The sequence below is a fragment of the Leptinotarsa decemlineata genome, unplaced genomic scaffold (assembly GCF_025532065.1).
Source record: "Leptinotarsa decemlineata unplaced genomic scaffold, Ldec_3_MD MMD2_tig00026282_RagTag_RagTag, whole genome shotgun sequence".
Lineage (NCBI taxonomy): Eukaryota > Metazoa > Arthropoda > Insecta > Coleoptera > Chrysomelidae > Leptinotarsa > Leptinotarsa decemlineata.
In genome coordinates, this window is record NW_027412668.1 from 6959127 (window position 1) to 6985604 (window position 26478).

At 37.0% G+C, this 26478-nt stretch overlaps 1 protein-coding gene across 1 annotated transcript in view; it reads left to right on the forward strand.

The window, feature by feature from the left end:
* Positions 1 to 26478, forward strand: part of LOC111506736 (uncharacterized) — a 465508-nt gene that overhangs the window by 300386 nt on the left and 138644 nt on the right. Inside the window, exon 3 of the mRNA XM_074179732.1 lies at positions 20489 to 20589. Within this exon, the coding sequence (XP_074035833.1) occupies positions 20489 to 20589 (101 nt within the window). The remainder of the gene's footprint in view (positions 1 to 20488; positions 20590 to 26478) is intronic.

The following is a 26478-nucleotide window of genomic DNA, read 5'->3' on the forward strand; positions in this document are numbered from 1 at the left end:
TTGAATTTCTTGTTTAGCCGCTCGATTCACTTCCTGAACTGCCCTCTTGGGTCGATGACGGTCTTTTCTAGAATTCTGTAGTTCGGTAGTAGAATTTTACCGGCGATTACCGACTGCATTCTTTCTCGTTGATGTCATGTGTTTGTTCACTGACCGACATATCGGTCGGGGGCGTTACATTGCCCCCTTCTTGAAGACGTTTCGCTCCGAAATGTCACCCTTGGCGTGTGTCGATACCTGCAGGACTCCCCATACCTGCACTGTGAAGTTCGATAGTAAAACTACATAGTCTTCATGCTTGGTCGTGGAAGATGGTTACTGCACACCAAAATCTTGATGCCACTGGATCTGAATAGCGTTTTCAACATGCTTCTCACAATTCTCCAATACCTACAGCTTGTCAAGCCCAGAGGCTAATTTCGGGATTGCCAAGTCCACAGGATTCTGGTCGAACACCGTGTCCCTCAGTCTGGTTAGACTCCTCCAGACATCTTCTTAGGACGGTTTGTTTCGAGAATGCTTGTTGGTCACCAAGTAGAAAATGTCATTCTGACCCTTCTTCAACTGTAGCACTCCTACGACTTCTGGATTCTGTTCTCGTAATGTTTGGAACTGACCAAATTTCTAATTGAATACCACAGCGATACCACTGGACATTTGGAAATCTTCTGTCATGCAGTGAGCTAGTACGTAACAACTGAAACCTTGAAAAGGTCTCGTGGCTTTTTTTAAGTTACCTCATGTACGACCTTCTGTCCGTTAGAGTATAAAGTCATGAACTTCTGGAACGTCATTTCATCCTCTGGTGGTCTGAGGGCTCGAACTTGGTAGTGATTTTCAGCATAAGGAGCCAATCTATTAAAATGGATGACCCTAGGCTTTCCTCGAGGTGGCTTATGGATTCGGTAGACGAGGTCATTTATCTTCTTCGATAGTTCGAACTTTGCTCTGGCTCTTGCAGGATTGTTTTGCAGCCTCAAACTCCAGGGCGCTTGCAAGTGCATCCACGAGATGTTTGGGATGAGCTAGTGTCAAGGCCTGCCTCGTTTCTTGGTCGCGTCCAAGAATGCCTGAACTGCTAACCGCACCTTCACATTTTCCGGCATGGCAGGATATGCCAGACGAACCAATCGAGCTATGTCGGCTTCAAATTCCTGATTTCTGACCGTGGTTCTTCAGCCTGCCCATACCGTAGCTTTTTAAGTTGGTCATAGTCTTTCTGTTCTTGGGTCGTGAGAGTTTGCAAAATATTTGTTGCTTCTCCGCGCAACGGCATCAATGTTAACGCTACCGCGTTTCTCCTGCATTCCATCCATTCGCTCTGGCCGCAGCTTCGAATTGTCGGCGGTAATTCACCCAATGAGTTTTCCCATCGAACTGGGGCGGCTTCATGGAGAGTTTTCCTGGTTAAGAACTTACTTTGACATCTTTCCTTGCCTTTTGAAGTTCTTCAATGTTAAAACTCAGTTCTGGAATTGAATTTTCGGTAACAGTTCCTGTGGTGCGGGCAGAATTAACGATTTGGTTTTGCAAATTGTTAATTGTTTCCTTCATCTTGCTGAATTCTTCCTCAACTTCGCCTTTGATTTCATCGTCTATGTTTTTTTTTCATTCTTTTTATTTCTAGAATTTCTTCCTTCAAGCTATTCGAATTCTCTTACTCAAATAACTTCCATGAAGGATTCCAGACTCAGAATAAGTTATCTGAAGAATGATACCATCCTCGTCTAAAACATATATGGGCATTTGTGATTTAGTTGAGTTCTCGACTTGAATATCAAGTAATTAGAATAATATATTGGGAAAATTATACTTGAAATAAAAATTTCCTCCCCATTCGATATTCACGTTCATTGTTTATGTCGTCTAATGAGTCAATTGTAGAGCTCAGCTGATAGCACAGTGCCAACTTAGTTCTGTTGACATTATTTTTTTCAGCAATATTTAACAAACTTCACTTGGTATGAACCACCATTTTATCCTTCCTACTGCCCCAAAGGTTTATTGAAATCGCCTGTGGAACGCCTGAGTGAATTGGTCCGCTGAATTGCTCGCATTTTTTCATTTCATGTATGTTCTGTTGTATGAAATATTTGCATTTTTTTGCCAGTTGCTTCACTCTTCAATTTTTTGTAGTTATAGAAAATTGTTTTTGAACAAATCCTTTGGTAGATTTCTTCTCCATGTTTTCTCAGGAATACAGCATTCTTGTTAATTTCACACGACTCAATTCAACTGCTTCATGAATCAACTCTTGAAGATGATCGAACTGTTAAAAAATTAAGAGATATACGATGAAAATTCTCAACAAGAAGCAATCTGAAAAATCAGTGAAAAGGACTTCCTGTTGTGATTTAATTCGATATCAAATATTTTTGAAATTTGTGTTCTACCAACTACTTCACTAAGGTGTATACAAATTAGTGTGACGAAAAAAGAGGCCCGAACTACTCTCAGTATGTTATTTAGTGATGAAAAACAAGAATGGTAATTCACATTTTCATTCTTTTTTTTTCATTGGGAGCTATATATTTCAGAATCAACTGTCAGTTCAATTATCAACTTCAATATTCGAAGTAGGACGGTAGCCTGGTGGATTGACGTGGGTGGTTTGCTCGACACACTCGATCGACCGCTGTGTGAATCGGTGAGTCGAACCGCAAGGCTGGACGATCGATTTTCACTTCCTATCGTCCAACCCGTGTTAGGAACCACAAGTTGAAAGGTAAGACCTGGTTAGTCTTCAACTCGCACAAGCGGTAAAACAGATTTCAACAGAAAAATTTTCCAGAAAACTGAAGTATTTCCAGAAGAGAATAATTTTTCGACAACTTGCACACCAAGTTTTGAGTCTCTACTCACCTCTAAACTGTATGATGTGGCTCTTTGTAACCCAAATCCTTGTGAGTTCAACTCCTTGTAACTCAAAATTAAGTTGCTACTTTTCGAACTTCAAATAAAGGAGACTGGAGAATCGTAATAAACATACTGATCAAGTAAGAAAATATCAAGAGAAGATAAACTTTTGTTTAGTTCTTCTACAGTAAAAAATCTGATAGGTAATGTAAGCCGGAGACCAAATAATAGTTAAGATTGCTTTGAATTCGAAACCTAAGTGTGGGGTTAATTCATTCACGTTTGTGTCGGATCGACTGAAATCTTTCAAAATGGACAAAATATATTTGTCGAAGTTGAAATGGACACGAAAACTATTTCGACGCCATATATTCAATTTATTGAAATGACGTCGTTCATATTTCCTATGAGCAATTTCAGTTCATCCATCACTTCAAATTGGTAATATTAAAAAAAATATCGCATTTTATTGGCATTCTTTCTGTGATGAGTTATTGTTTATGATTTCGACAAACAAACACACCACCCTAATGCGACACATTTTTCGATACACAGGCATGAAACGTTGTAAAATGATTGATTGAATGAATGAAACAACTGACGTTTTGAATTCCTTTCAATTTCCTCTTTGCATCATTATCTGATGGAATGGACCGATACTTGATGAAAGTTGTGATATTTTCACTGAACAGTTTGCAAAACCGCAACATGCACGCGCTGGAACCCGAATTATGGTGAACTATGTCTAGTCAGGACGAGGGGAAACCCTGATGGAGGTCCGCAGCGATTCTAACATGCGAATCGATCGTCGAAACTGGGTATAGGGGCGAAAGAATAATCGAATCATCTAGTAGCTGGTTCCTTCCGAAGTTTTCCTCAGGATAGCTGGACCACGTCTGGATCACGTCTGAGCAATCATCTAGTCACTTTATGGATCATAAAGTGAGTATAGACTCAGGGTCAGATCTCATTGTCACTTTATGGATCATAAAGTGACTATGGGGTCTGACGTTAACTCTATAAAGGAGATGGACGTCGAGTTAGCGACCCCAATTTTCCTCACTGAGCAAGAGCTTCTGAGTTCTCCAACTCCTGATCACAAACCTGGGAGGCTAGGTGATCCTGGTAAGCATGGAGCTGCCTATCACCTTCTAATGAGCAAAATATGTCTTGAATATGCTTCGCCTCAAATTCTTGAACAGCAAAAGCAGAATCTGTGTCAAAAGTGAAAACAATCTCCTCTGTGTTCAAACGATGAATCGTCCAAACTGCAGGCAAAAATGTCATGTATGTCTGAAACCAATGTATCGTCAGGTACCGATGTTTTCATATGGGAAAGTCGCTACGGCATTAGGATAGAAATCTTGCAATCTGAACTGAAAGTTGTTTCTTCAAAATTCGAAATAGCGTCAGATGATCAACATTTAGCTGGAAAACAATCTTTCTAGTACTGGTAGAAGGTTGTTCTTCAATCAAATTAAGTACTGCTTCCTCAAGCTGTGGTGTTCGTACTTCTCGATGGCGACCACAATCCTGCGTTCTTTTGTCGAATGAACCATATTCTCGTAATCGTTGACGAAGTCGAGCAAATATTATATGTGAAGGATGCTGCCGTTGAGGATACATTTCAGCATATCTTCTAGAAGCTTCTAACCCGTTCCCCTGCGACAGACCGTAAACGTAATGCATATCAGCCATTTTCTCATTTGTGTATGCCATTTTAATAATAAGTGAATTATTAAAGTAACAAATTAAGAACAGAACAACAACACACAATTAGTATTAATTCAATTTCGAAAATTCACAAACTGACAGCATCATACCAATTTGATTGTCACTATCCCTAATACCAACCTACTAGATAGATTAGTTTCGTATTTTCGCATTTATGACGATGTATCTCTGTAGTTGTTCCTAAAATAATGTTTTGCTGCGAACTGGTTTATTTTGGGCAAAAAACCCAAGAGACATTTTTTGTTTAGAATAAAACAGGCTATCGGAAATAAATTTTTAAATGGTAAACAAATGATAAGACAAAAATTTACATTGGAAATAAATTTTAGAGGTTGCTTTTTCCACCCCTTACAACCATGGGGTAAACCAAATAAATTTCTGTCTAAGTGTCTTTTTGGTAGTACAAAACGTCAGGTTGATTTCAATATTGTAATTTTTTTAGTGCTTGTGAAAAAAAATGTTATACAAATTTTATGTACCCCCTTTAAGGGGGTATCTTAACAAGGGATGCTCCAATGAAATTTCTTTATATGAGGAAGCACCTCCTTGAATGTTTTACATTTATTCAGTTATACCCTGTATAGTACGGAATCGGTAGATAATTTTGCATAAACTCCAAGAGACGGACTGTCAAATAATAATTACATAAAGTTATCAGACTCTCTTGCCAATTTCCCATAAAATTATGAAAACAAAAGAATGTTGATTACCTAATGGAAAAGTATTTTTTCAAATCAATACCTAATTGGAATATCTAATGGAACGATTTGCTAACAGTTTTCGAAAGTTTCTTTTGTAGAAATGCGTATTTTTCAATATTACTGTTGAACAATTTTCAGAAGTGAAATGAAGGAATAACTTATGTGACGGCATGACGGCTTTGAACTCATCAGCCCTTCATTTTCCCTATTAACTAGTTTTGTTTGAGAGCTAAGAGAAAGCTTCCAAATATGAAAACGTATTTCTCTCAAAAAACTTTTCAGAAAAGTTTAAATTATATCCTACTCCAGCCATAAAAACATATTGAAAAAGAAATGCGAAGAATACTTGGAAGTTACATCAATACATGAAAAAACCGAGAGCTGAAAACTTCCCCACGGTGAATGAAAGCTGCGGTGATTTAACACAAAGTTAACGATCGAACATCAATTGCAGATATTCAAAATAATGAGCTTTCGCAGAGCTCGAGAATATACGTGAATAATGTTCGGCTGACATTTGAATTTGAATTTCCTACTCCGGATTCAATTCATTTATTTTTCATTGACGATTTCGTGGAAGGTTCACAATTTCAAGGGCCTAACGGTGGCCCTTGAAATTGTGAATAGTGAATTGTTCTAGGGATGAGGATTCCAAGTTTGATCATTTAGGATAATATTTAACGAGGTAGCGAGAAAAAGTGCAAAGCACACTTCAACCACTTTACTTTTTTTTTCCTACAAAATCATAGAATATAATAGAATGGTTAATTCCATTAGTTCGGACTTCTATTGCCTACTATGTTATAAAATGATTTGAAATATCTGAAAAAACCAATAAAATTGAAAATTAAAATGAATAGCTGGGAATAACTATTATATTAGGCAAAAAAAACCATGAGATGAAATCACAAAAAAATCAAGCGAAAAATTCAAAATAAAATAAAAACTAAAAAAATTCCAAGCCAAGTTACTTCACGACGTTTCGATTGTTAGTATTCACAATCATCTTCAGGTGATGTCAGCACTCGAAGACGATTGGTGAGTTTGTTAACAGCATGAGGAGTTGTAGAATTCAGGAACTTTTACACTTGATCCAATGTTACAGTGAGAAAAATTGGGTTCATTTCAACGCATATAATATTGCTCCAGTGTCTCTAATCAATTTGACATTTATCGGATCCCAATAACTGTATCAAACCGTAAATTCAACAAAATAATGGAACCTCAACAAAAGTGCGTTGTGCAATAAATTCAAAGAATTGCATAGTTCACTGCGATTTTTCCAATTCATTGTGCTACTTCTTCTCAACCTAGTATTTTTCCCAATCTCAAACTGTCATCAGCAAAAAAACACGAAAAGAACATCCCTCATCAGTTCACATCCGTTGAAGGAAAACTATTAGAGAACCTGTCATAGAAAAGATCAAGGCCAGCCACATTTCATCCCGAAACGTATGCAGAAAATATTATTTCCCGTCAGAAATATGACAATGGCGTATTTTTCATCGAAGCGAAATGCAAGAATGAAAACAAATTTGGCATGTAGTCCAGAAAGTGGCGACAGCTATTATAATTCATTGAAATGTTTTGTGCTTTCAGTAGATGAAAGGTTGTATTGAGATGTTTTTCTTAGACACTTTCTTAATCATTACTTCACTTTATGAAAGATTATTCTCAAAATGTATGAATGATTATTCTCAATAAATGTCTCCATGGCGGAATTAGCCGTCAAATTCTCTACTTGAAATACCCTGTTTGTTACAGTTTGTTTTTTTTTTATTGATTCAATGTGACCTTGTATGGAAAATCTTATCAAAACTTGTTGTCGACTATCAAAGAAAGTGGGAAAAGAATTTTTCTGCGAGGTCTGATGCTTCTATCCGATGTATCAATTTTTCTGCTTTTCCAAACGCATTTCATTCGTATGTTTTCTGAAAATTATCCATCAAATATGATTATGAATATAAAAGCAAAGGCCTTTAATATGATATAGAGAGAGAATATGTTCAAATCTAATATAATATATAAACAGGGGTGAACTACGATGTCTAACAGGTATTCTTACAGGTAACTGTCATTTGAATCATCATATGCAGAGACTCGGACTGTCGAAAGACAGTGTGTGTCGCCTCTGTTTGGGAAATGATGAAACAGCAAAGAACATACTTTGTGCCTGCCCCGCTGGGGACCGAATCCGGTTTTTAGAGTTTGGCAAAGCCGTTCTTACCATCTGATCTAAAAGACCACTTACCGTACAAACTAATCAGCTTCGTTAAGAAGCTGGGTTTATTTGGTCGAGTGTGAATAGGTGTGACCCACAAGAAACCTTTGCGAGTTGAAGTGGGAGGTCGAATAGACCCACTCACTTGGGACCTAACCTAACATATAAACAAAAATGATCAATGGAAAGGAACAAAACTAAGGCCCAGAAAAATACTCATACCATATCATCTTTGTCCGTGATTTCCATTCACGGATATATTGCTCTCCAGTGCTAGTGTTCCCTAGTCATCAATATTGTTCTCAACTATTTTCCTATTTTACATCAACAATCTATGGAAAAATACCACGAGTCCTATTTTGCTCTGCTGACAATCAGCACACTCATTTTTTTTCCAGTTGGAGGCTTGAATATCAGCAGCCAATGCACGTACTCACAAAGTCATCATCTTTCTACTCACCGAATAAATTTGTTCACAGTGTTGGAAGTTATATAATAATATTTTGTTGAATCATACCACATAAAACTTGTTGTGTGCACATTATGCGTTTGCATAATGATACGTTTTCATCGTGTAGCCTTATTTGAGGACTATTGAATATGAATACATCCAGGTAAGCCTCTTTGAAACGTATTGTGTAACCTCATTTCAGTCGTTCACACGCAGAGGATGAATTATTCATTCAGTTTTGGTATATCGCCGCATGGGTAAAAATCGTGATCATTCATGTGGGTACTTTCAAGGCCTTGAATCATTGTTATGTAATTTAGACACTAAATCACATTGGCATTTGAATTGTGAACAGTACTTGAGATTTAAATGTAACTTAGCAAAACCACTTGGTTTGAGTTAGTGTTGATTTTGAATTTTCATCGAGAAAATCAATAACGTGGTTTGCTGTTTCTGTCACAGTTATACACGCCCTGAATGGAGGATTGCAAATCTGGTTCGGAGAATTAGGGGCGGTCGAGAAGTGACAGTACCATTCTTCATATACATCAATGCCAACGAAAAAAGAGAACCTATTCTCAGAGCCTGAGTTGTAGCAAACAAATTGGCGCCCAACGTGAGGCAGGAAATATAGATTTCTACGATTTCCATTATATTTATCATGAAATATAAGCATATTTTCAATTGATTGATCAATGTAGTGTTTACTACGTGGTGAGAGATCACCATGAAAAGTGAGAAATGAAACTTTCTATGTTTTTTACCACTTCAATTTGTAACTATCGTTACTGAAGTTTCATCCTGTATCAGTTTGAAAATGTCTATATATGAATAAACTGCAGTAACGATAATTGCAAATAAAAGTGGTGAGAAACATAGAAAGTTTAATTTCTCATTTTTCAAGTATGGTTTGAATTGCCTGAGTATTTTCCACAGGAAGGAAAGTAGATCTCCTATTTCCACTCGGAAACTATAGTTGAATGCATTTGAAATAAATTTCGAATCTGTTATGATAACCTACAATTATGAAATATCAGAATATATTGTACCTGATTTCAACATTGAGTTATTTTCAACATTTTATTTTCCTAATATCGTATACAAATATCTCAATATTGCTTACAGTCACAAGTATTGAATTACCACAACCTTATCACGTTCTCTCATCACGAGGTGCACTGACACTGAAACAAATTTGATGTCCTCATTTATTCGAATCCTGCAGGTTTATTGAAAATCTATCGAGCGAGATAGGGAAATGTAAACATTCGTGTCACTAATGAACGTTCTAAATTGAAACGCTACGTTGGACATTCGGTCTATCATCGGATATGGATTTTGCATAAATTTATAAAATCTGCACGGGGAATTGCATTGGTGGTCTAGTTATCGGAGAATTCCATCGGATTTCCCATCATCCGCAAAGATTGGGAGGAGATTGGATTCGCCTTGAGGACTATCATTTCAATTCAGATGAGGCATGAGTTATGTTGTTATATGCACATACATATGTATTTGGCTTTGATGCTTATTAGTTTCAGGACGTTGTGGAATGAGTGAATTACATAACCAATCGAAATATTTTTCACAACGGATGATTATTGATCTAGTAAAAGATAAAAGTCGGCATCGTATTAGGTACTGCATTCATAAATCAAAAACTGAAGACCGATTTTCATGATATTTCATTTATTGAATACTAACGATCCATCCCGGCTCCGCACAGGTGGAATGTGAATACTAATTATAAATTCATCTACCGAAAATTTAAGGGCATGGAAAAACTGTGATGGAAATTCAACTTCATTTCATAAACGCGCCATTTTTCCACACGACTGGTGCCCCAGTTGGGCCATTTCAAAATCCTTTCTTATTGCATATCTACAAAATAAAACAAACCTACATACAAAATTTCAGCCTCCGAAAAAATAGCGGTACGGAGAAAGTGATAAAAAGATAATTTGCATGTGTTAACGCTCCCTTTGTACCCCCACGGGGGGCGGCCTAGTTCGAATATTCGGAAATCCTTTCTCAAGAAGCACCTATATACCAAATTTCAGCGTCCTAGGACTCACCAGTACCGAGAAACAGAGATGAATGAGGGAGTTTTTTGGAGTGTTATAAACAGAATAACTGTTGAAACATTCATTCAACACTCCTTCACATTAACTTTTCTGATTTTTGAGATCCGGGATTTCGGCAGTCTCCAGCAGTAGCCACCTCAGGCTTATATGTAACAGTAGACATCTGCCGTCTGGTGTTCTTGACGAGGCTAGCCGTCTTTGTCTCCTAAGGAGCAACTGTTTTTCCAGCCTTGGGATGGGTATGAGCCACTGGTTTACACCTATGTTTTCACTGCTCTCCTTCCCGTAGCTGGATTGCCACTCGACCCATTCTGTTACTATAACAGGTTCATTAGAGTGACTCGGTTGAGTATTGCCTGCTGGAAGGGTGTCTGGGTTTTGGGAAGAAATAAGACCAGCTCAAAACCAAAATGTGGTCTGAAGCCCATCCTCACCAGCACAGCCATGGATCCATCATCAACAGCGGAAGTCCATGTTCGACCAGGGCCTGACTTTGTCTTATGGAGAACAGATCACTCCAAGGTTGACAAACCATGATTCATTTTCCTCAATGTGACTGTGACTGCCGCCGTCAGGTAAGTAAGCAACACAGATGTTTGGCGTCGCATTTCAAAGAAGCGCTCTCTCACGATTTTAGGGTATTGGCTACACCCACAAGCCAGTCGGTGCTAACCTGTTCCTCACAGATGACCTGTTACCATCCAGGCCAAAAAGTGCAGCTCTGGAATTGTGCCTGCGGCCCATCATCTGGAATAACCTCTACAGTCGACAAAATAGCCTCCTGAAGAGATTCAAGCTGGCCGTTAATGAGAAGTGGGATAATCAAGGTGCAAGATTCACACCTTGATACCCGCGACAACCTGATGATGCCTTACATTCAGCCTTGCAAGACTTTTTAACCTCTGGCTTCGGTGAATCATCATTTGAGCACAAACGTTCGCTAACCTGCTCAAAGGTGGTTTGTTCCTCCATCTGAGACAGATTGGTGTCTCAAGAATTTGGTGCAAGGCAGTTTCATAAGTTACCCCGCTCTCAAGGAGGCGACTCAGTCGTTTTCTGGCTGCACCACCAAAACTTTTTTCAGGTTTCGGTCCTGGAACAGGAGTTGGAGAGTTGAAAAGCTCCCGCTCCTGATCTGAAATTACTGGGAGGTCAGTTGGAACTGTAAGCTTGACATTCATCTCCTCTGTAGACTCAACGATAAAAAATGTTTTTGATACTTTTTCTATAAAGGTCCCACGAATAGCTAGAGAACGAAAGTCAATTACGGCAGAGCCCCGCATTATCGTGACAAGGCGTTGCTACGACGAGAGGGAGCCCAGTATCTCGAAGGTTCGGTTAGAGACAACTCATAGGCTCAGCACGGATACACACACCTCAGGATCAAACGAACCATCAAGGAAACTCATGGCTGTTATTTTTCACTCCTTCAAATATACTACTCTGATTTTTGAGACCCGGGATTTCAGTAGTCTCCAGCAGTAGCCACCTCAGGCTTATGTCTTTCACGTCCAAGACAATCTCCTCGTTGTGTCCAATTGATTCCTGTTTTCATGCTGTCAGTGGTTCTTATACTTAGATATGTTTGTGCTTGTATACTTTTTTATGATACTTTTCACTATCTGATGATGTCAATTTGTATACATAACTGTAACATGAATGAATATAATCTGTTTAAAATCTGTTTTTCCGTTAACCAGCTGTCGCACCCCTACGAACGACAACCCTCAGAAGTCGAAACTTGTGCGAGCTAAGGATTAACGAGGTCTTACCTTTTAACGTGTAATTCCTAACACGGGTTGGACGGTAGCAAGTGAAGATCGATCGATCAGACTAGGGCTTGAACCACCGACCAACACGGCAGTCAATTCGAGTGAGTGAACAAAGCACCCACGCCGAACCGCTTGGCTACCGACTAACCATAATCGAAATAAACAATATTGACTTCAAATATCAATCAATCAATCGATTTATTCAATTCACATACATATTCTTGTCTATAATAGATGTTAGTATATCTTCAATGATAATTACAGTAGATTAAAAAAATTAAAAAATAAATGAATAACAATAAATAAGTGGTAGTGTCCAATTCTTAGGAAAAATACGTGTTGAAAAATAATAATGATAATAATAATAATAATGGTCTGTATTGGGTGAAATACAATATAACATCCAAAAGGCGAAGTTCAAAACTGCAGTGTAGAACACTACAGTTTTGTTCTACCAGGTGTTAGGATTTTATTATGACTGCTCAAAAGTATCCCAGATCTGTGAAAATAGAAATTTTAAATAAATGGTATGTTACAATCTACAATTCAAATTGACAAGAAGGGTTTCTTTGTGTTCAGATTGTTTCGTGAACAGTATAAAATGTTAAAACAAGTTGTCATGGTAGCTCTCTATTTTCATAGCTAATGGTGATGAAATAATATATTGTTAAATATCCGTTCGTCTTTTCAGATGTCAAATGCATCATAAATCACCTTGTGTTATTCATATATCTTAAAGAAAATTTAATAACTGACAGATTTCGAATGTCAATTGATAAATCTGAAGGGTGCGAATCAATGAGTTAAATTTCTTGCATCAACCGCACATCTTGACAAACATGTAGCAAACCTGATTTCCTAAACTGAATAGAGTGCGGACTAAAAGTAATAAAGTGAAATCGAATATTCAAACTTTCATAACCGACGAAAAAAGCATATTTCATAAACTTGAAACCTTTCAACTTCAAGATCTCTATGAAATATTCCCATCCATAAAAGTGGCGGGTCTGCGCTGAGAATCAGTGTAATTTTCTCTTGTTTGTACTACGCTGTAAAATTCAAATGACATAATTTCAATCAGTGTAACAAACCCCGCTGCTATCTTTTTGTTGCAACACAGTTGTGCCTGCTCTGAAAATTAATTTCATAACAACTTTATGGAGGATACTTTTCAAATTGGACGTTAAATTGAGTGGCTCTAGAACAAACTGATAATGGACTCAGGTACGGTTTGAAGGAAATGTTATTTTGAGTAAAATGGGAGTTTTCCCTAGAGAGTTGTTTACCGAGAGAATTCTCCGAAGAATTCTGAAAGTTATGAAAGGGATAATGAGTGAAAAGATTCACTTAATATGCAGAGATTAAAATTTGAGCAGAATATATGACGGGAGTTTGATTTCCAGCAGACGGCAGACTTTTTTTATACAGATCGCCACAGTCAGATAAAAAAATTCATAAAAACAGTGAATTACACTTCAGCCCATACAGTTGACAAAATAGAATCTCGAGCTGTTTGTGTTGGAAAGTCAGCCTTCGACATCCAATCCCGTTACAAGTACAAATGCCAGAACAATAGATCACTTCGATCGTTGCCGTATCCCGTTTGATATCTGATATCACAGCTATTATAACCGGAAACATCTGGCAACTTGTTAGACATCGGCTGTGAAAAGTTATACATCATGATCAAACTTCATTTATTATTCCATGATGAAATCGAAATTGAGGTATGGATTAGATATTTATGAGGACCAAATATAGAATAGAATAGAAATTTATTTATACTGAACAACAACCAGAATGGTTTCCCCTTACATGATGTACAGTATTTTCAAAAGTTACTTACATATAGTATTCATTGAATATCATTGATACAGTTAAAATCTATATAAAATATTCAGACACATTTGAGCATTCGGAGGAGTTGTCCCTCTGAATATTGAATATATCCAGTTCACAGTTCCTCGCCATTTTGTTAACTGTTTCGATACATTGTTGAAGAGTAGACAAATTGTTTGAGATACGAAATAGATTGTCTCTTCTTCTCAGTCTTACGTCAGGTACAATAAAATCAATATTATAGAGAATTTCAGGTACTTTTAGTTTTCTAAGAATGTTAAAAACAAAATTACTTCCGAGGACTCACGGCGGTCTTTCAATGGTTGCATGTTGAATTATTGTAATTGGGTAGAATACGATATAAATAAAGGCCGAACATTGTGTTTTCTGAAAAAAAGTGTTCTTAATAATCGTTTCTGGATTTTTTCAACAGTTTCAGAATATAAAAAGGTCTTTGGATTCAAAATAACACAACCATATTCCAGCTTAGAACGAACAATGGAGTTAAAGAGTAACAAACAAGTATCGTGATTGAATTCACGGCTAGATCTTAAGATGAAGCTCATTTTTCTATAACATTCAGATATTAAGTATTCAATGTGCCCAGAGAAACTGAACACACGAGCAAAAATGATCCCGAGAACTTTCATCTCATTGATTCTCTGTAATTTGGTATGATTAATTAAATAGTCCTTGATAGTAGGTGACTTCTTTCGTGTGAAATTCATTATTTTGCATTTAGCTTCGTCGAGAGATAGGTCAGATACTGAAAAGTAAGTGGATAGATTATTCAGATCATCTTGAAGCATATCAAAAACTTTTTCGCTTTCAATTCTTCTAAACAGCTTGAGATCATCGGCATATGTCATTAATAAATAACACGAATAGGGGAGGTCCTAAAATCGAGCCCTGCGGAACTCCCGAAGTAGCGGTGAATTTGAAGAAAGATACGTTGTTAAACTGTATGAACTGTATTCTGTTGGATAGATAGCAGTGAAAGAAATCAAGTGTGTTTGTTGTTTGTGAAACAGAATGCTTATAATTGCAGGATCAAAATCTCGTGGTTAACTTTGTCGAATGCTTCGGCCAGGTCAGTGTACATAACGTCTATTTGATAGCCATTTTTTATTCCATCCGCAAGAAAGTTACTAAATGCGCATAAATTCGTAATGGTAGATTTATTACGAATAAAGCCATACTGTTGGTCGATTATTACTGAGTCCACGTGATTGTATACTCGATTATATATTACCCGTTCAAATATCTTCGACAAAGCTGGTAAGACTGTTATAGGTCTGTAGTTTCTTACATTGTTCTTATTGCCGTTTTTGTGTATGGGGGTAACTTTGCCAATTTTGAGAAAGCTTGGAAAACGATTTTTTTTCAGAGAAAGATTGAATATCAATGTCAGTGGTGACTTTAATGGCTGCTTTAGGTGTGTCTTAATAGCATTTTCAACCTCTTGTTCCTTACTATCATCAATTTCAATGATGTCTAGGTCATACTCAGGAACTAGTGTGGGTTTACCGGCACACCGCTATTCGTGAAAGTTGATTTGAAGAAAGTAGCAAAACCGTCTGCAATATCCTTATCATTGAATAATTCATCATTGTCCTAAGTGAATCTGTTAGCAACAGCACAGTTTTTTCGACGTTCCTTGATATTAGCCCAGAATATTTTGGGATCGCTCTGTAAGTCTCCCTCTATTTCTTTTATATAGGATTCATAACACAAATTATGCGAACGTTTCAACATTTTTTTCATCATTTTCAAAGAGTGTTCTTTCAATTTAATTTTGTGCATGAGTTTCTTTTGAGAACCATACGGTAAATCAATTCTGGATGAAAGTATTTTTTTTTCAAGCATTTCTCAAAAACGGCCTTCAGGCAATCATAGAAACTATCTACACATCCGTCGACATTATCCATACATAGAATATCTATCCACGAAAGTTGAGATATCATCATAACCAACTTTCGAATCATTCCGTGTGACTTTCGAAATTTTCACTGGTTTTATGATAAATGATCTATTCCATGGATTCTCAATATTTTTCATTCACCTAAGTTCGTAGAAAACTTTTTACGAGGGCTTGAACTGTATCAATGGATAGCTAATGAAAATTGATAACTTTCTTTATTTACAAGGGTTGATTGAATAGTAGTTGAGTATATGTAAAGCCATAGAAGTTTTTTCCTAAAAAAATATCAGAGACGAGAGCTCACGGTACGTATTTTCATAGTTGAAATTATGACAGTTTTATAAATTGATTTTATATGGTTATTATCATAATCTCAGTTTTCGTCAATGTGGCAAAAATAGTGTATACAGGTCGTACATTCCATACATATTTCAGTGAAATTTCTAATTAAAATTTATTTGTAATAAAAATGTAGTGTTCGATTTACCTGCCGAAAATAAAGGGACATAAGAATCTACACTGATAGCAGACAAGCCCTATTAGCCTTGAACTGACAACGTGTTACCTCAGGGCTAGTACTAAAGTGACACCAAAAGTTTGGCTAACTCTTGGCTAAGCCTTGGTAGATAATAATATTATCCTGAAGTGGGTTAAAAGTAACGACACGAGTAAAGGTAATCGCATTGCCAACTCTTCAGCCAAGGAAGCGGCTGGACTAAGAATTTTAGGATCCAGTGGCACCTACGGCCTGATAACTTTGACAATTGCGGAACTAGCCAAACGGCATACCCATGCTCAATCCCTGAAGAGATGGGATGAAATCAGTCTTGCCAGGATCACTCTGGGTGATTTCTGACTGGCCACTGTCAACTAAGGAAACACCACCACAATAATTGGCTAGTGGACACACCTCTGTGTGATCTTTCCACCTTCCTGGAAGGGCCTACACTCACCCTCCCTACTCAGATACAGAAAGAATAAAATGGTAGCAATTTACGAAACTAGTCCGGAAAATACTGTTTATTGGACTAATAGTGTACGCAACACAGACGTGTGGCCAGCAAACCCTCATACCACACACGGTCAAAGGCCTTAGAAATATCAAGCGCAACAGCTTTCGACTCTTCCTGTTTCTCGACTGCGTTATTCCAAATATGGATGACATACGATAGAAGGTCGCCTTTTGATATTTCTTTCAGAAAGCCATATTGATTATCGCTCAAGATGTTGAAACCTGTTTTCATGATTTTTTATATCACTGCTAGCAAAGCGGCTGGTCTATAGTTATTCACATAGGATTTATATAAAAAAACAGTTATGATAATTCCCAAAGCGTTAGAGGAAGCGCACACTACAGACTTTTCATCGGCCGATAGTTTAGTCTGGTTGGGTTGGGTGGGGGCATACTACTCAAACAAAACTGTTCGGTTCGGTGCGGCTGCGCAGACCACCAACTGAAAAGTCTAAGCAGTTGTTGAAGTATATAATATTTTGACGCGTTGTATTGAAAGAATTGAAGAATGTTATCGAGGAAAGCTATTATATTAACATCGGAATATTCTTTTAAGCTTTATTATATAATGCAGGTCGCTTTTCAACTTCCGCAATTGAATTTTCTACTGAACATTCGGCAATATTCGACATAATTATGAAAAAAAAATTAATGAAAACGCAAATATATTCAAAGATAAAGTAGGTACTAGATAATATTTGATATCAGAAATCAACAATGGAATATTGAGTGGGGAGTCTGCAGACACACTCATAAAGACACAGTCTGATTAGAACTCGGCCGATAGTTGCCCAACTTTGTAATTGAATCAGAATTGGGAAGCCTATCCAACTTGTTTCTGATTATTCAGTCGGCCGACTGGAATCGCTTAGATGTGCAAACTCACATTGCGATTCTATACTAAAGGCTTTGGCACACAGAACACGGTCTGTCGCGGCGGGCTGCGATACTGGAACGCGGCGGGAAAGCGATAATTCTATATTACACGAAAGTATATTATAATAGTCACACTGATGGCTATCAATCGCGGCGGTCTAGTTTAGATCGCGACGACGAGCGATACACTTGTACAAATTTACAGATTTTCGCGCGATACTGAATTGTTTATAGAAACTGTTAGAAGTTATGTGTTGGTGTATGACCATACACATGCATAATATAAGAATATGTTAAAAAAAAGTGAAGCATAGAACGAAATAGCAAAAACGCTAGGGATGACGGGTAAGTACATGTGTGTATTTTTATTATAGATTCAACATAAGGTTATGGTTCATTATGTACTGAAGTAATCGGCAAATTTTTCTCGTATTTCAAAGGCGGCAGTATTTTTGATCTTCTGTTTGTCGGTCTTGTGTTTGATAATGCTTGTATTGGTTCATCTTGTTCTTCCGTTTCCATGGCTGTATATTCTTTGGTCCTATTTTTTGTAATAATATAATTGTGCAAGCAGCATGCTGCTTTCACAATCCAGTCAGCAGTTTGGGCATCAGTTTCTATGGCTCTTAGGAAAACTCGCCACTTCATGGCCAATATGCCGAATGCATTTTCGACTACACGACGCGCTCGGCTGAGCTGTGAATTAAAGTTTTTCTTTCTTGCGTTATTAATAACTCCAGTTTTTGGGTACGGTCTCATCAAATAAGTTTGCAGTGCAAATCCTTCGTCTCCTACAAATACATGCGGTACTGGGTCCTCTCTTCCTGGAAGTGGTTTCGGGGGTAAAATAGTTTTATTTTCAATATACTGTTGGTAGAAAGTTGAGTTTTCAAAGATAGCGCTATCACTGTGACGCCCATAATTGCCAATATCCACTATCATAAATTTGTAATATGGGTCAACGATAGCAAGAAGAACTATGGAGAAATGATTTTTGTAACAAAAATAGGCTGAACCACTACGACGAGGACATTTCAACTTAATATGCTTTCCGTCTATGCTTCCAAGGCAGTTTGGGATGCCCCAAAGTTCCAAAAAATCCTCAACAGATTGTACCCACATCTGTCTGGTGGGTGATGGCAAATAAATTGGCTGAAGGATTTTCCAAATTTCTTGGCAGGCATTTCTCACAATTCTGGAAACAGTTGATCGTCCCACTCGATAAGAAAAAGCGATAGTCTGATGGCTGTCACCTGTCGCCAAATATCTGAAAAGAGAAAGAAAAATTTTCAGTTAGCTTTGCTGTGCGGCGATGTGATTAAAAAAAATTGAAAACTGATTTTCGAACCCTTCAGAGGTCTCTAATTACGTTATCTAATTAATTTATTTTTGTTTCAGCTGAAACAGCAAAACAAAAGTGGAAAAATTCACGTGATTCCTATATGAGATACAAGAAGTTCACAAAGGGTGAAACAGGTCAGGCCAAGAAGTACCATAAGGGGCCTTGGAGTACCCACATGAATTTTTTTGATTATACCCTCAAACCACGTTCGCATAGTAGCAATATACCACCAGAAGATGTAACAGAAACTGAAGAAACCAGGTTATCTGAAACAGAAAATTTGTTGATGTCTGACGATACCCAACAAACAAATGCATCTAGCGAACATTCTTCAGCGACTTTACTATTACCAGCTCGACAAAAAAAGAAAAAAAGGAAGTCGTATAGTCACTCATCAACTGCCCAGATGATGTCGACAAAGTGATTGATTTTTTATCAAATAAAAGAAGCAAACAGGGCCCTGATGGGATTGATCATTTGTTTTTAAGTTATGCTGCGACCTTCAAAAAATTCAATCCATTGACTCAGGCAACAATGAAAATAAAGCTTGTCACATTATTTGCAGAAAATTAAATTAAGGAGCTGAAAGCACACCCAACATCAGCCCCAAAGGCATCCACATCCCATTCACGATCTTTTTCGAGGGATGAATACACTTACCCTAATGTTATTTTTTGGTTTAAATTTAAATTTTGAGTTTTACTTTTTTGTTCCATTCCAAGTTTAAACACTCTATAAACTATAATTGTAATATTCATAACATGTTAATTAAACTGTAGTTTGTATATCACACTTAAAGTGTATGTTTTTTAGTACTTACCTTAAACAAATGGCTAAATCTTTCTCTTGTATGAATTGGTTTCCTCCAGTTTGTGGTGCACTTAGCAATATTTATCTTTAAAAGGTCATGTAATTCCTCAAAACACAACTTCGACATACGGAAATATTGAAAAAATCTATCTTCATGCGACTGTAGTTCAATACAAAGACGATGGTATTCACCAAATTGTTCTCTTTTTTATTGATGGGATGCACCCAGCAACGTCTCTTCTTTTTCTTTTTTTTTTTTAGAGCAAAGAGAAGGAGAATAAGTTCTTTGTCAGAGCTGGACATTACGAACACACGCACAACCGAACACATAATAATTTCACAACCTGTGTGGCATTATAGATTGCTTTGCCGCTGCAAAGATCGCGCGATGGCAGCCCGCCGCGACAGACCGCGTTCTGTGTGCCAAAGCCTTAAGCATCCAACTGAACTATCGGTCGATAAAAAGTCTGTAGTGTGCGCTTACCCTTAGTATGATTTTTTTCTAGAGAAATTATTCCTAGAATAACTTCAGTATTAAAAATATCAATACACCAACAGTGTAAGAATAGATATATAGCCTAATTTGCCCTGTGAAACATCTAAAAGTAATTTCCTTGATGAGATGTTGACATCGTAATTTTCTCCGAATTCCCCGTCTGTTGTCTGCATCGCAGTCAACGGAACCATTACTGGAATGTCGCATTCGCCCACCCCCTCCCATCCTGTCTTGCAGAATAACCGACATGAAGACGCACTCGAAGAGTCAAAAACGCCGTATCGCGAAAAAAGTTTCCCGTTCTCTCATCCCGCGGCTTCTTAATGGCAAACTTTCTCGCGACTTCATTTCTAACAAGGTTATTTCGTTTCAGAAAACAAAGGAGGCGAGAGCAGGAGAATGGTGGATATAACAAGAGACAAACCTATAAAAGTGGCGGTGAGAGTCGTCGTGCCTGTCAGAGATCATCCCAAAGTGAGTTGTCATTTCGTATTTTGTCTGATTAGAGTAGGGGAGAATGTATTCAGCTGTGACGAATTTATACCAAGCAAGGGCGTCTGAGGATTACGGAAAGTTGAAAGAGCTTGGAAACAACAGTGGAATTAAAGAAAGTATTATTTTTAACTAGCAGGGGCCTATAACACAACCACTACAAGTCTAACAAGTGTATAAATAAATTATACAAGTGTAGATATTCTGTAACATAAAATAACTTGTAGTTACTGTGGGGCACTGGTAATTACGGGACTTTCTCTACAATTGTAGTATCTTTTCGTAATACAAAAATGAGACTTGTACAGTCGTGTTACGTAATTGTCGACAATTGTAGAGAATTTTCTACCTATCTTGATTGATAAGTAGACTGAGCGTACTAGTGTAGTGAAGTATTTCATCGTGAGCGTTTACCTACATATAATTCAACTGTGAAAACGAAAATGGTCGTGCAGTATATCGCTATCGGGAGAGAAGTAACTTTGTCATACTGACAGGCGGGGAATTTGTGGAAAGGTTCAGACATAGTCGACAACACTGTCAAAGTCTTCTTCAAGATATAGATCCATCCATAGCGAATATAACGATTCGAGGGTATGGTTTGTCACCATTACAGAAACTGCTTATTGCTCTGCATTGGTTTGGAAACGGACGGCAATATCATGGAGTATGTGATATGCATGGAGTATCAAAAATGACCGACAATACAGGGAACGTAATAGAACGTTTTCATAATTTGGCAGGGTTTCCTGAAGTTTATGGAGCTGTAGATGGAATCCTCATAAATATGGATGCCCCCACAAACCACGAACCTGTTTACGTCGATCGCCATGGGAATCATTCCATCAACTGCATAGCTGTATGTGGGCCTGAAGTGTGCACGACGCGCGGATACTCCGTAACAGTTCTCTGTTTCGTAGATTGGAAAACGGTTGGAGACCTCATGCGAATGCTGTCATTCTTGGAGCTTCCGCTTATCCTTGGTGAATGGTTAATTCCATCAACCTATGACGATCCGATGAACCCAGCGCAGACCGCATTCAACAGAGCTCATAAACGGACTTGACGCATTATTGAAAACGCTTTTGGCGTCTTGGAGGAAAAATTTCCATTTTTGAACCACCTACGAGTTTAATGTTGGGCAACATTGTGCAATATTACAAAAATTGATGAAGATGATCAAGGTGTCGAAAACAACCTCAGAGATAACGAAGCACCTCCACTAGCAGTAGCAGCTTGAGCTAGAGTTCAACAGTTTATAGATTATTTTAGGATAAATAATCAGCGTGAAGAAGAAAATTCAACTTTAATTAATCAAATATGGAAGAGAATATGATTGTTTTTTACGAAAATAAATATTTGAATATGTGATACGCTGGTCCTCTCCATAAGAAATGTAGTATCTTGCAAGACTCTAGTTTGGTCTTGTGATTTTGCAGTTTCAGGTCTTCAATTTGCGAGTCAAGTTATACTTTTTTCTTGTTTGCAATTTCTTCTTGACGTTTCATGCTACGCTTTTGTTTTCCTAAAAAATGTCAACTGTGTGGTGGTAATTGGCAGATGTGAACTATTAGATGAATAATTAGTTAGTGTTTGTTTAATAAAGGAAAATACTTAAAACATTTCAATTAGTAGTTTCTCACAAACCAAACTGCAAAAAAATTAATTACTGATAATGTTTTATAAACTAGGACTAATAATGTTTTATAAAATTTACCTATGCGGCTGGTTGAGGGTACGCCCGGGTCCTGCGTTAATATTTTTAGCTGTTCTGTTGTGCTGTCTTGATGAAGCGGTTCTGCATCGTCCACTTCGTCCAATGATGCTGGTACCCAAGACCTACAATCACTGGGGACTCTTTTCCTAATATATCTAGCACCAATATATCGACATCGATCAATTACCCATGACCGCCTGTACCTGTTTTTCTGGCACTATCCACTTTTCCCTTGAAATAAAAAGCATATTTTGGATAAAATATTATGAATCAGGAACTATGATTCTAATTCATTTCCAGCAGTTGGAATATTTTGATTCTTGAAAATTGATACGTACGGTTACTAAGCTTAAACATAATATTTTGATTCCAACAATATGCACTCGCCTATTAATATTGAATCACCTCGCATAAGTTCAACTGAATCATAAGAGTAACAAAACTAGTACACTACGCTCTTACGTACCATTGTAATTTTCTTCATATTTTGCAACAGTGTGTCTCTGGCATATGTCCACTCTTTATCTGAAGACATTGAACAAACACTTTTTGCAATATTTGCTTATTATTTCCATTTCTCAACTTTGTCTGTTTTTTTCAAACGGTCAGAAAAGGCGCCGAAAAGAATTTCATTATTTTCTTTAACTTTTTGTAAAAACTGCATTTTCCTCTCAAATATTACTTGTTTGCTAGCCATAGCTACAAATATTATTTCTCTTGCAGTCCTTGCACTTCACCACTAACACGAAAACACGTTAAGACATGTTACAACACGAATCGCGAAAACAGCAGGTAAATAAATAAATTGTCTCGTAGGAACAACATATACAAGTGAGGAATATTTTACTTATATCTACAAGTATATGAAATTCTCTTATGTTACGAAAAATAAAGGTACTTGTAGCTATAAGCGAATTACTTGTAACTTGTTACAATTGTGAGATTTGTGTTATAGGCCCCAGATCCGGCCACGCGTTGCTGTGGCTAAGGTTTTTGTTATATTACATTGTTATTGTTGTAAACTATTTAAGAGGAACGGTAGGCAGGGCCGTCTTTAACCTATTGGAGGCCCTGGGCATAATAGGATAATTTATTTATTCATTTACCAATATAGGGGTTACAAACAGATTAACAAATCCAATAGAGAACCCACTTTATAATTTTAGTTCAAGTGGGCTTTGGGAAAAAATAATGTAAATTTTAATTTTTTGTAAACTAACTTGGACAATCGAAGAATAACATAATTCTTATAAGAGTAACAGAGACTACAGAAATGATCACAACTTATTAATGAATTTTTTTCCATCCTACGTTTGAAACAGTCTTAAGAGATTTCAAAATATTGAATATCATTGCAAATTTCGTTAAAAGTTTTAAGCATTCTATAAAGTGGTGAATTTTGAGCAGCATGTGTCCTTGTGTAAGTTAACTTAAAGAATTCTGTGCGCCTCAACGTTCTACCCTGAACATTGAACTCAATTTTGGAATAAAGCTCTGGGCAGTGGACTATACCTTTCATCAACTTGAAAATCATGATAAGATCCGTAACAGTTCTTCTATCCTTCATAGGCATAATATTGTATTGGCGCATAATGGAGCTGTAATCTTTATTCGTAATTGGAAAATTTAATTTGGACTATTTCAATACGATCTATGTTTATGTGGTACTGAGGATTCCAAACAACCGATGCAAAGCAGAGCCTACTATGTTCATATGCATAATATAATTCGAGGAGAGGTTTTGCCGTTCTGAACTTTTGACAGTTACTTTTGAGGAATCCAATGATACTATTACATTACTTGATGGTTTTTTCTATATATGGGGCCCCTATGACTTTGACAGGACTCTATTTTGTTAGAATAGACAAAGAAAGTAGATATAAACAAGGTTAAATAATTAATTTTTATCAACAATCACATGAAACGAACAGATAAATGTAATTAGTCCACAAAAGTAGGTAACTTTTTTAGCATTTACAGGTTACTACTTCAAAATCTATGTAATTTGAAGAGGAGCCCTTCTAAATTTCAGATGGGCGAAATCGTTAATTACTTTTTCGTAATCTATGATTGTTAGCACATCAGATTCTATCGACATCAGCGACAAACTGATTAATCTCTCTTGAAGCATTGTACTCCTCAATTCATTTTTAATTATTTTTAATTTGGAGAAGGAGCGTTCCCCGCTGCAGTTAGTTACCATCATGCTTAAAAAGATTCTCAATGCGATTTCTACATTTGGAAATGTGTCTTCAATTTAGTTTTCTTTTAAAAGTTGATATATTTTTAATATACAATCCTCATTTTCACTGTCAAAAATTTCCAAGTATTCTGTTGAATGCAAACATTCTATTTCAAACCCTTTCTCGTTAACATCTTCATAATAAAATTCAGCAAATTCTCTGCAACTTTATCTCATTGTCCATTCAGTTGGACTGACGGCGCAGAGCCATAAAAAAAACTATGGCGAGAACTTCTGCGTTTTGTTCTTTGAGATAGATCCTGGTAGTCAGATTCCGGGTTTCTTTCTTTGGCAGACGATTCGAACAAATCAAATTTATCCCTGAGGTTAGTAATATCATCAAGTGAAGTAAACATATTAGTTAGTGAAGTAAACAACATATTATTGTTTCTTTCTGAAGATATTTACTTATTTTGTCTATTCTTTCCAATATACAGTTCCAAATTTCCGTTAGTATAATATATTCGAGTTTTTCCATTTTTTTGGACAGGCTTAGGGCTTCCTCTCTAGTTTCTCGTGCCTGTTCTGTATCTTTTGCGATGGATCTCAAAGCTTCTATAACTTGTTCATTACCTTCATACAAGGCGCTTACTGCATCTGCTCGGGCTGACCATCTGATTTGTGAAAGACTTTTAACAACTTTTTTTTATCCTGAATATTCAATATATTCCATCAACGAGTACAGCCCGAAAAAAAGTTGTACAGTTTCTGAAGCATTTCAAAAAACTTTGCTGCCTCCGATACACACCCAGCAGCATGTACACCTACTAATTCAAACTTGGAACTCCATACTTCGCTTCGTTCGCTAAATTTAAATGGAGCGAGTCACACTGATGAGTGTACTACTGATGATTTTTCTTTAAAATGTGTATTTGCTTAGTATATTATATATTTGAAATTATCTAAGCATGAAGAAGTCGAAAAACCTAATTTTTGGGCGAGAGTAGAATAGCTTCGCGCATGTAAAAGCTAGTAAGCTGATATTGTAGTCAATAATTTAGGTTCGATTTCTTCGAATTATATATTTTTTTGGTATCTAATAAATATTGGTCATCGTTTGGTGATCTGTCAGGAACTAGGGATTTTGTATTTGATCTGAGGGAGGCCCCTATCGATCGCGGGGCCCTGTGCCAAAGTGCCAACTGGGAAAGAGGGGTCTGACGGTAGGAGAACATCAGTCACGGGGACCACCGTGCTTTTTTACATAGATGCCATTTGTAAAAAAATATAGCAACCTCCATAACAAATTTTCTACTACCGTAACCCCTCAGTACAATGAAATTATTATTTACGAACGAAGACTGAAACGTTAAAGCTGGTATAAAAATCCACTGGATTAGTATTTGAAGGGGAAGGACTTTGAACACGATTGATTAAAATTCTCAATACAATACAAAAAAATAATTTTTAAAATGTATTATTATTCTCATTCAATTTTGTAACAAATGAGTATATTACAAAGGTGTTAGTAAATAACATGTGACACTTAAACTTATGGATGAGGTAGGTAGGGAAGATAGTCTTAAATCTTTAATAATAATATTTATTATTTTGAATTATAAACACTTTTAATTTCAATTTAATTCAGTACTAATCGGTGCACAATATTTTTGATTAACCTGCCTTTAGCTAACACAAATAGATTCGACGGTTTCCCTACACGTGAAAATGCAACATATAGTTGCCCATGAGAAAAACATGGATTTTCCAAATCTAAACCACAAATGGACTTTGTTTGACCTCAAAACATATTTATAGACATGGCAAAGGCTAAACGAATTGGAAACTGTAGTCTTCTGAAGGGACCACTTTTCCTTCAAACTTCCCAGTTGATATGGTTGCTCCAAAAATATTTCCGATCATCTTTTTGATGACCGAACGCGTACCATCACATAGTTGAGAAAAACATGCA